We start from the raw sequence: 12,940 nt of genomic DNA on the forward strand, positions 1-12,940 counted from the left end.
GGGTAGCACAGCATATAAAACACAAATTTCTAGTAGTATTTACATAATATTTGGCATCAAAGTAGGTACCTACCTAATTACCAACTTAAGTTTCATTAACTTCAGTTTACTACACTTACCTTCGTAGGTGCTTAACTTGCAAACAAAAGACAAATTACTATTGCAATTCTAATTATTAAATATATATCTTTTACTACAAATTTTTCCGTAATAGGTACTTACTGAGTACATATTTTGAGTAATTTTACAACATTAATAATATATTAGGTTTATGTTTGCAAAATATACGGTAGCACATTCTTATTAGCCTGTTTAGAGTTAAGATAGAATAATTATTATTGTTTACAATAGTTTTACCTCATCAGGTGACCGCTGGCACGGTGGTGTAACTCCAGATCCACTTTGGCGCCTTTCGCACTCCTCTCAAACTATCCCACACGTCACAAATCAATCACAGCAAACTAAATATTCAAATTCGATCGATTATTGTCATTCAAGTCATACGATTCTGTCCGACAACGACCGGCGCGCGTCCGTACCTAGTCACAATGGCGTCAATTGACAATCATGCGGCGCGACTGCGGTTCCGAGTGCCGCCGACAAATCTTGTGATAAAACGAGCGCGACGCCGACCAATCGCGAACGGCTACGACGCCCACGAAAACGAATCGCGCGTTCTCATTGGCCAAGCAACTGCCATTACCTTACGGATATTATTATGCAGAAGGAGAGCGACTGTTCGAATTCGAAATAAGAATGTAAGCGTTTACCAGCCGAGTGCCGAGTCACAATGCAAATTGGTTGCACGTTGTGTGGTATGCATGCTTTCCTTTTTGTTTTATTTGTGGGATTGTTTCTAAAAATAATTTTGGTAATGATTTATAAAGAGCCTGGTTCATGACACATAAATTAAAATATATTTTGTGTGTTCAAATGAATAACACTCGATTAGGATTAGGTACTTAAGCTGGTTAATTAGTACAAAACAACGCATTTGTCTTTGGAACTGTAATAAATACCTAGTAAATAAAAAAAATATAGACCTTTCTTAGATGTACCTACCTATAGTATTCACGATGGTAATTTATCTAAAAACTTGATTTAACAATTTAGAGGCAATAATAACAGAGGTCCTACCTAAAATTCGCAAAAGGCAATAAGTTTCAGTTATCTTTTCTATACCCACATTACCTCCTTATATAATATCTAAATGTACCTAGAGAGGTAGCAGTAAGTAGTAGATCATGGTTAAAATTGGCATTTTATCAATTTTTCACACAAAAGTAGACTCTATATACCTAGGTATTATCTTCTTGTTCATAGAAGCTATGTAACTGTTCAGTTACCTACTTAAAATTTAACTTAATAGGTATTTTTAATTTCGAACCAATTCAGTTGCAATAATAGGCATATTTTCCTCACAACTAAGTCAAGTCTAATTCCATACCATCAAAATAAAAAAAATGTTCCTATTTTTTTTCATTACATTTTTATAAAACCATTTTACATTATTAATAGATACATAGATAAAAGATAGACCTACCTACGTACATACCATAAACAAATAATTTATTATTTTTAAAGTGATAACCCTCACTTCTAGAATTAATTACACAAATTAAATTTGAAAACAGAGGTCGCGCGGGTTACAGTCCTGCATCGTCTATAAATTTTGTCGTCAAATTTTATTATTTGTCATAAAATATTAAAATAATAATATATTCATTTACAATAAAACAATACTTAGATACTTATAAGTATATTAACAATAGACAGTACCTAGACACATAATTCATATCATAATTGATAAATTATATTTAAATTTTATGGATATTACATATAGACTACCAGATGAAATAAAACATAACAGTTAAACAGTATAAAATGATTAAACGTTAACATTCTAAATGCAAAATTAGATATCTACTCGTATTAGGCTGATTTCAATATTTATAATAACAACCTACAAATTCAGAGATGGAGGTATATTTGATATGTATCTACTACATAGTCATTGATATTATAACATAAGTACCTACTTATAATTAGTTATAATATAGGATTAGTCCTACCTTACCTTCTCGTTTTGCACCGATACACCGATAACATACCGACCTCATACAGAAACTTTAGTACAGGGTAACTATGTGGTGCTAAGTTGAAATTTTATAATACGACATTCATCATCATCCTCTTCATCATTTCAGCCCGAAGGCATCCACTGCTGGACAAAGCCTCACCCAAAGTTCTCCGACATTCAATACGTTGAAATACTGTGTTTTATAAAGATGCATGCAAGAAATGTACCTACATAAATACAAAGAAAATCAAAAATCGCTTTAAAAGATACTTCCTGAAAAAAGAATAGGTTTTGAAAAAGAAATGGAAATTTGAAAATAAAATGAATGGATCTCTGTACTCAGATAAACCCGTGAGAATTTCGTGGTACTTATTTCATAAAATTGATATGTAGGTATTTGTTCTGTATTGGCCAATAAACCAACAAATAAATAAATATTTATTACTAGCTGACCCAGCAAACGTTGTATTGCCGATATTAAAATCGCGATACAAAAGTAACTGTTGATCATAGACGGGTGAAACTTGAAGTTGTATGTATTTTATAATGCTGACTTATAATCAAACAAATTTTTAAAAAAATGTCTAAAAAATTAAAAAAAAAAATTGCCGTGGACCACCCTTAACATTTAGGAGGATGAAAAATAGATGTTGCCCGATTCTCAGACCTACCCAATATGCACTCAAAATTTCATGAGAATCGGTCAAGCCGTTTCGATGGAGTTTAAATACAAACACCGCGACATGAGAATTTTATATATTAGATTGATCGTTGTTGATACGAAATTCAATAAGAAAATGGGTAGACTTAACAGTGAAACCAAACCATTAGATAAACATCTTACTTACCTCTTCAATAATTCTATGTCTCTCTACCAAATTATTGTTGTTCAAACATGCTTAACTACCTTGTCGTGTCTACCTGTGAAATAATTACTTTTCTGTACTTGCAGAACCCATGTGTGATCTCGTACATCAGTTTTATTTATTTTATAGTAGTAGTATCTAGTAGTTATTAGAAATGACATCAAAAAGAATTCTAAAGGAATCAATTTTGAGAAAATAAATGCCTTTTATGCCCTATTATATGCAAATGCTTGATTTTGCTATTAAACTATGTCATCTTTTAGTTCTCTCAATTCCTCATTTGTTTCATTATTATTTCTATTTTTTTTAATTTATGATATATTTAATGACACCAAACCAAATATTACTATTAATAAACGAAGAAGTTCTGAGGTAACTAACATAAAAAATAAACTAGACATTTCAAACCCTACCAAGGTGCCTTACGAGATAACCAAAACTTATTTTACTATTATGTTATTCTGCTTGCTTTGTTTATTTTGCATTATGTAAGTATGTTAGTAGTAATAACACTAAATAACACCAAAAAATGGTCTCTTGATCTAACGGTTAACACTTGACATTAAAACCTTCACAAGATACATTTTGTATATTTTGCATGAGAATCAACGATATCATTGTTAAATTTAAATTGAAAATAATTCACAAAATGATTCGCAATCAATAGTCAGAAGATGTCCTTTTATGGAGGAACGTCGGAGATATGTTCACATGAATGCCAATAACATCATAACGGTAGCGGTAGCCAGATGAAAGAATAACAATCGTATGATCGATATTTCCATAAGTATGGAATTCAATACATCTCAATTGGTAACGGTTATCGATACAATAAAAATCTTAAGAAAAATTATCATATGTCTATCATCCTGATATGATCCAATAACCTCACTATAGTATTCCATGCAAATTTGTAAACGATCTCGAATTGTAATAAATCGAATTCCTTATTCAAATTTAAATCAGAATAACATTGCTACCGTAAAACGTTTAAAAAATGTTTATGAATGACACAATCGCGAAGTCGATAATTGAATTGTAAGGTTATGTGAACTGGCGACACAGGGGCAGTGGGTCGCGCCCCTGCGCCCAGAGGTGTTGCCAACAATATTACAATGCGGTCTACAATGCAGCATACGCAAATTAACTGCACGCCATACAATTTTTACTGCCAATAATAAAAAATCTATTCATCGATTTGTCACACAAAGTTCGTGTTAGATATAAAAGAAATTTAAATAACGCTAAATGATTTTTGCATATGACATCCCAATAAAAGTATACACATGTAAATTTGGCAACATATGTCAATGCAGGTAGTTAAGCTTCGGTGTAATGTAAATTCAGTTGTTAATTTAACAACGGAAATCTGTAGACCGTTACAGATACGTTTATTGATAATATGATATGATATGTATCAATAAATAAATTAGCATGAAAATTTTAAGTGCTTGCAATATAGGAATGTAATAAATAAATTATTGCTCTTCTATCGTAAATGAACCGTATCTTTTGATTTTATGTTAATACGAGTTCATTCGTTATTATAACTTGAATTTTGGTTTAAACTGAATTGAATGTATTCTTAATTTCGACAGAAACACACAGAACAAATAATTATGTATTTTATAATCTATATGGATCACTCATGTAATTGAAATAATATCTTGTGATTATTTATGTTTCATCGCATTAAAATATTAAATTTGTAACTACTGATCAGACTTCCTGACAGCTTTACTGATAAGTGGGAATGACCTTGTCATAAAATTACAAAAAGCTGTTGTTCCATTTTATTTTATTTGTCTTTTAATTATTGGTACTATATTAGCCAAAGTAAAAGAGCTTCGTTGACGTCCGTGCACGGCATTCGGTTGTCTGCAATTCATGTAAAAAAAAATTGAAAAACGGTTGACTCTAAAGACAATCCCTGCAACTTCCCGCCAAATTCCATACCTAAACGCTTCAAATTGTACTTAGGTATAACGATTTGAGCTCATCGAGCTCATCGAGCTGATAAGTTAGTTGTTCTATGTTTTAGAGCTCAGAAGCCTCGTAAAAGTTTAATAAAATATTATTTTTTGAATATTCAAACGGCATTACATGTGGTTGACAGCATTCGACGCAATATTTTTGAGCCTCATAAAGAATCTTTGAGTTTCAATTGATCAAACTCGGAATTTCAAAGTGATTCCGAAAAAACAGTTTTTTCGGTTTTCTTTCGTCAACGATAACACGTTGATTCGTTAGTAATCAACTGATTTTGACCTGCTTGGTGGCGACCGACGTGGTTTTTTGATGTTCAGAGCTGATTTGTTTTGTTGGAATCGATCGGTAAAGCACTTTAAAAGTTATTCCAAAAAAAAACAGATATGAAAAGAAAAAATACATACAGACGTACGGACACCATCCCGGGAATAGTTAAGGAAGCTTCCTAGGACCTTAAAACCAATAACATCCCAAATTTTCAATATTTTTAGCGGGAAGTTCTAAGAACTACTAACTGGGCGTTTTTTTTGTATTCAAAGAAATAGATAAAGATACGATAGACCACATGAGATATCAACCTATCAAGCATTATTCCGTTTTACATTAAACTACATAATGACAACACTAATGTAATAAATTAATAAGCTCACATAAAAGAAATGCTTATCACCAATATTTTACAGAATGTTTTAAAAAGTACCTATTACTTTTAATATATTATATCGGAATGAACCATTTACTATACATTTTATTATGATTACGTCGATATAACAACTGGTGTGCAATATGTAAATGTAACAGCCAAATCGATTATACAATTTGTATCGCATTATGTCGTGTATTACATCCCCCCGCCGACCCCTTTGAATGCACCTTTATAAATTATAAATTACAAATCAATATTCTGCTTGACTATTTATTGCATAAACACATTCCTGCAAAAGGCGTGACCTACAAATGTGCAGACGAGAATTTGAATAGAAATGAAATTATTTGAATCTTAATGAAGTTTGTTACGTTTTAACGAAATTCTGTATACGAAAATAAATCGATACACGATATGACCGATTACGAAAATTTTGTTTGTATGTATTGAACTTAAGTCGTTGTTTTTGCTATGAATATTTAATGTAATGTAATGGATGATCGTTATACCTAAGGCACTTACTTGTTATTATAGCCATGTACTATTACGTAAGTATATGCTTTTCTGTAAGAGGTTGGATATTATAATTATAAAAATAATATCTTTTATTTGACCCACACATGAAACATTACATTGCTACAAAAATAAGAATAACAAAGAAAAATTATATCTAAAACTAACCTAGAACATATTTTATAAATAATAAATAAATAACTTTCCCAAGATATTATTATATTCACATCTAAGTATTCAAATTTTGATATAAAGTAGCTACCTACTACAAATTTGTTTTTACAATGCCTATAATATACCTATATCTACAGTGTAATTAAAAAGTATCACTTGGTGGAACTGTGTCGAGAAAACTGGCAGTATTTCCAGTTTCCACCTTCAATAGCTAAGGTTATACGTTCTCCGAAATAGCTGGAAGCCAGCGCTTGGGATTTCAGTAGCAGTATTAGCCAATACTTAGGTTACTTTACATTTACCGCGCCTCTGGGCCCTACGGACCAACGGTCTCTAAACCAAACGGGACAAAGTTGTAACTGAGACCAACATATTTTTGGCGTTTGGTATCTTTGCCAATCGCTGCAGAAGCCTCAACACTGATGTTAATTATAAAAACTATTTTGCGTAAATCCACAATTTTTTAAATATTGTGAATAAATATCTTAAGTGTTAATTCCGCGAAGTCTTTATAATAATATTTTTATTCAAAGGCTTGCCGGAAATGGCCGCTAAGCTACGGGCTCAACTATACTGTATTCTCTGCACCACATAAGTCATCTGTTGCATCCCAGAACCAGCTGAGCCTCACAGGGATCCTGTAAGTCAGGAAATTAAAATAGTCTCCTACATACTATACGTGTATATTATGTCACGGGAGTTTTCTCTGTATTACTTTATTTGTATCTTTTACCAATTGGCAGTCAGGATTAAGAACTGTAATTTCCCAGTGAGAGGCTCCTTTGCACAGGATGCCGGCTAGATTATGGGTACCACAATGGCGCCCTATCTGCCGTGAAGCAGTAATGTGTTAGCAATATTGTGTTTCGGTTTGAAGGGCGCCGTAGCTAGTCAAATAACTGGGCAAACGAGACTTAACATCTTTTGTCGGAGACGAGCGCAATTATCAGCTGAACGTCCTGCTTGTCTCGTCTCTTATGTCATTAAAAAAGTATTATTTTCAATTACCTACCATATTACAACATTTCCTCTTTTTAAAATCAAGTTCAGGGTCCAGTGCACTTATGGCTTTATTAAAATATTTGGCCTTCAATTCACCAGGAAAAATGTTCCTTCAAGTGACCCACTGTCTTTTTAACCTGACCTTGAGATGCATAGTTGCATGCATGCAATCTGCTTGTCTGCAAAAGATACTTATAGGTATTTTGTTCCTGTGTAGCGCTCTATGGAACAAACACGTGAGCCGATTTTGGTAATTAGGTATAGGTAACAACACTAATTGATATGAGTGATTGCGAGTGTCACTATCGACATAACAGTCGAATCGTTAATTTTTTTTTTTAATTAAATTATCTCTAAAATCAAGATTACTTTCGTTGAATTAAATTTTAGCGAGTCTAAGTTAGAGTCAGTACCTACAAATAAATAAAAAAAAATCTTTGGAACGTAGCATTTTGTAGGTAGGTATTGTAAGTTGAATGTTGTGCGAGTGAAGCGACGATATCTATCGATGTCAACGATCGATGCTCAGTTATGTCGATGACATGAAGTGGATCTGCGATTGACTTAATCAAATAAGAAACACTAGTGATTTCTCAACACACCTACCTATTATTTATTAAGGTACATTGTAATAAACTCACAAAATATTTTTTATTGTTTTCTTTTTCGTATAAGTATCGAAAAATGAGTGCTTGGTTAACAACATGTTATAACCAAAATATAATGTTTATTTTTTGTTCAAAATACTTTAAATTTTAAACATTTTTACATGCGATCGAACCATTTTTTTAAAACAGGAGGAGCACAGATCTGAAGGCATGTTTTCGACGTGTTGATTGAACGCTATCACTGCCTTTTCGGAATCAAAGATTTGATGAGTGGGGAAACCACAGGGGAAAATACAGAAATCACAGAGTGCTAGATCGGGGCTATGTGCAGGATGGGTGCGAGTTGTACTTTTTAGGAAGCTAAAATGACTTTGTTTTGTTGGCCGTGTGCGAAGAAGCCTTGTCATGATGTAGGAGAACGCGGGTTTGTTGTCGTCTTTTGCGAACTTTTTATAACACCCTGGGTAAACAAATGGTAGCATACCACTCCGCATTAACACTCTTGATCTTCAAGTGGAATTCTGAGAAAAAAAATACGACAATTTTTTTTACCAACGTTTCTCGCCTGCGTCACTTTTGTTGGGCTGTTCTCATTTTCAAACACTCATTCACAAGATTGCTGTTTTTTTTCGGGTTCAAAACAATAAATCCACGTTTTGTGTCCTGTGACAATGTCATAAACAGAACATTAGAATGTCCGTGGTCCACGCGAGCCCGCTTCTGCTCCGCTGTCAGTTCATGAGGGATCCAACCACAACAAAGTTTGCGAACTTTTAATTCTTCGAGTATAATTTTCTGAATTTGGCTCATACCAATCCCCAATAGTTCTCGAATTGGCTCATAGGTAATCCGCGGGTTTTCTTCAATTAGCCGCTTAACAGTAGCCACATTATTTTCGTTGACGGTAGATGAAGGCCGCCCTTCACGAAATTCGTCATGTTAAGAAGCCCGACCTCTCTCATATTCAGCAAAACATCGCCTCACGGTGCTCATGCAAGGTGCCTCTCTCCAAAAAGCATTTTGAAGACGAGTGGCACGGTCTTAATTAAAAAATCATCGCTCCAAAAAATATATTACTAAATCATTAGGTGTATGAAGTAACAAACTTCAGATTATATTCAATAACACACGCCTATCGACAAATGGCGTGACACCGGTCACATCACTATACATATAACCAGATTGCGCCATTGAGCTATAGAACTGCAAAAATAGCAAGGTAAATGCCACAATTGACAAATATTCATATGTTTGTCAGCTAATAGCCCTCGTTAAATGGCTTTTGATTGTCGATGGAGCGGAACAACCGTCTCTTAATCTCACTTGTGATCATTTCACTGGTTTGGCAACTTGGTACAGGCCATAGCCTGATAGCGATTTTGGATTCTTTCATTCCAAGCTTGAAGAGCATGCCTTTTTTTTACATGTGTTTTCATTTTCAACTGAATCTTAAATTAAATTTTGTGATTATTTTTATACATTTATAAAAAATATTTTTTGTGTAGTGTTATGATTTACATAATATGTAGCTCGTAATTGGCTTTATTTACTTATTTGGCACTGTCACTTTCAAATTGGAAGGTTTACAGATTTTTGTATTCTTCTGGTACCTACGTGTATTAATTACGGCGCAGTACACAGCACTTATAACATATAAATGGCTTATTACTGTTATATTTTACTGATTTCCACTTGCTGCAATCCTACATACTTGTTTCGCTTCGTCCACTTTCATTATTCCTTTCATACATGCTCTCCGGTTTAGGCTACTCTTGACCTGGCCTTTTTTCAAGAAGTCCCTGATTTGATCTTGAAACGTCCACCTAAGTCTACCCCTTCCAACCCTTTCATTCACACAGGCCTTAGTAGCAAGTGGAAAGAAGTGGTCTCTGCCCTACGGGAAAGAGGCGTTATTTTATGTATGTATGTATGTATTTTACTGATAAATCCATAGTGGTGAATAAGTTTATAACGCTAATTAAAGAAAGATGTAGAAACTGCTCCTGTATAAGTATATATTATTATCTCCGGGTTATGGAAATGTATTTCAATTAATTATTCTCGAAACAATTGAGAAGTGATTAGTTGCTGCAGTGGAACTTATTTAAAATTAAATATTACAATCAGCCGTCAATGGCTCTTATAATAAAAGAGAAAAACGTGCCAGTTCTTTTTGAGCTCGTGTCAAACACATAAGCCCATTGTTTCATTAGAAGACTGATACTATTCGGGTAACATTTTTTTTTATTTATTATATATTAGGAGATTCAACAGCTTTCATAACATTACAAAAAAATATTAATTGTCATAGCTAGCAATTTACAGAATCCCACGTGTATATAATTGGATAGTTACATATGTGTGCGATACACCAGCCTATAATCCAACATACCTACAGCCAATATTATATATAAACTAGATACACTATAATACAATTAGCACAATATATGTGAACATAATATGCATATCAATTACAACTCCTATAATATTACAATAAATTATCAACTAACTTGTATAACATTATCCAATACTACCTAATCAGAAAAATCCCTGTTCAGCCGTCTCGCCGTTGCCACACTTGTGTTGAATAGATCGAAAAGCGAACTTAATAAAACCGCTTAAGCATTTCAATCAGACCACATAAAAATCTACTATGAAGTACAAAATAATGAAGACTTAAAGTTTTTTTCTACACGCCACCCGAATCCAAACCTTATATGACACTTATATAGTTGATTTTTATTTCAGCAACTGCTTATTTACTTAGGTGCAATGATATCAAATAATCGGACTGTTGTACAAATTCAATCTCCCATTAAGAGCTCCTGTGTGGAAACCAGAAAACTGCACAATTAAATACTATCGCCGCATGGTTAATTGTGAACCTCATTTGTTGTGATGGGATTTTGTTTTTTGTTGTGGAGATTACAAAAGTGCCGAGATTGGGAAAGATAAGCGAAGTATTAGGACTTGTGTGAAAATAATCTGTCGAGAAATTGTAGTAGCTACCGTTATAGATCTTAAAATAATAAAAAAATGTGTGCAATTCACACGTGGTAGATGTAAAAATTTTGTCTTCAAGATAATGATAATGCTAATTATAGTGATGTAATGTTTGATAATTATTTGACATTTTATTCGTATATAGTTATAGTTTTATTTAGACTCAGAGCTCACTTTCCCGATAAATGATAGGCTAATGCTAACTAAAGTACGTATGAAATAAATCTAGGTATTAAGAATTATTTCAATATACCTTTGGATTTTTTGAGCTTGTCATTGATACAGCGCGACTGCTGCACATTTTCTAATTCCGCGTCCAAAAAATCGATCAACGAAATCTGATGCAAAATTTACATTAAACCTCTAAACTGCATATGAAGTACTAGTACATGGTATTTTCTTTGACTAATGCGAGTGTTACACATTTAAATAAAACACTCTTAAAGGATTAAAAATTACAATTAGACGCGTTTTAGTCCTTTAAAAGTGTTTTTATTTAAAAGTCTTGGTATGTTGCTATAATGACACAAAATGATGTCAACCGCTATGAAAGGCATTACTATCACCACTACCATTTTTATGTTTTCCTGGTGGCTATGTAGAGTAATACGTCGCGCGCATGACGTCAGAATATTTAAAGGTAGACTCATGTCATACATAAGACATTCTTTTCTCCAACTATGATCGCCTGGTGCTAAAACATTGTATTCTATTATGAAAATAATTTTATTGTTTGATGAACTGAAATTAACATTTTTCGACTAATTCGTTGTTGTTCTTCTTTGGTCTGAAAGCATTTAATTTTAAATGGGTGGTACTTTTTGATATTCAATTTTATTGTGATGTGATTTAAAAAAATCCTATTTAAAATAAAATTATATGAAAATGAATACACACGATCTTTATTACTGTTAACTTCTTCTTTTTTAAGCTTCATTGAATATTTGGCAGTCGGCCTACTTGTTTCATATCAAAAATCTTCATTCATATGCATTCACCTTATCCTAAGGATTGATCTCCGCTGCGCTCCAACTGGATACCGCAGGCGTAATCGCAAAGTGCGGCAATTAATACCAACGCCCAAGTGGACGGACTTCAGCCAGTTTAGAACAATGTGTGATGTTGAGGTAACACATTTTCTAACTGTGCTAATAATTTAAACTAAAATGCCGGGTTGCATAGTAAAACATTGTAATATAATACTACAAAAATTAAGAAAGCACTGGAATCACAAATCATTTGTAAGTATTTTGTATTTTATTAATTTCAATGAAAAATAACACGAAGCGTATGTTAGCAAATTTGAAAGATGCCATTAAGTGTCAAGATGCCACGCACACAAGCATCTAATAGTTGCCGTAATAATAAAGCTATTGTTCGTAGGTAGTGCGGTATCTAGTTGAAGCGCAGAAGAATCAAGTCCTTGATCTAAGGCTTTCACATACAATTTTTTGGACAAAACTATCGATACACAGACAAGCATCATTAAACCTGTAGTTGTCAACAGAAGCAAGACTACCGTTATCCACAGACTTATAGAATTACAACTTAAGGATATGAACACATCTGCCATCAATCCTACACAAATTAACAGAGATTTTATGCAATTAAATCCCACGAAGTGAAGCCACAATGCCGACCAAGTACACACTTCATTAAAAAAAAATCGGACAATCTTAAGTTCCGTTTAAGTGGTTTTGACGCGACACAATAAACATTGTATCGTTTACTTGAAAGCGAATTGTTCAAATTCAACCCTTACTACAATGATATAGAAAGGTAATTCGTAAAGCCGGATATTGAAAAACTAGACAGACGTATTAACGGAGATGGCGGCGATAACAATCGGTTCGAGATTCAAATCATTGTGTTCACATACAAACTTTTACTTTTTTAAATTGATGGCTTTGAATCCAGTAGCCAATGGCACACCTATAAAAGGTCTAATATATCATTATATTTAAAATTCTTATGTGTCTATTTATTTATCTCTTAAAAGGATTAACCAAACAAAAGATTATTATTTATTTATTTATTGGAATACCAACAACTTTAATTT

The 12,940-nt window shown here is 33.1% G+C and overlaps 1 protein-coding gene across 1 annotated transcript in view; it reads right to left on the minus strand.

Annotated features, from left to right (window-relative positions):
- Nucleotides 1-549, minus strand: part of LOC126967279 (transcription factor Sox-21-like) — a 75,766-nt gene extending 75,217 nt beyond the window's left edge. Inside the window, exon 1 of the mRNA XM_050811755.1 lies at nucleotides 358-549. Within this exon, the coding sequence (XP_050667712.1) occupies nucleotides 358-362 (5 nt within the window). The 5' untranslated portion in view covers nucleotides 363-549. The remainder of the gene's footprint in view (nucleotides 1-357) is intronic.
- Between the last annotated feature and the right edge of the window lie 12,391 nt (nucleotides 550-12,940).

The sequence above is a fragment of the Leptidea sinapis genome, chromosome 12 (genome assembly GCF_905404315.1).
Source record: "Leptidea sinapis chromosome 12, ilLepSina1.1, whole genome shotgun sequence".
NCBI lineage: Eukaryota > Metazoa > Arthropoda > Insecta > Lepidoptera > Pieridae > Leptidea > Leptidea sinapis.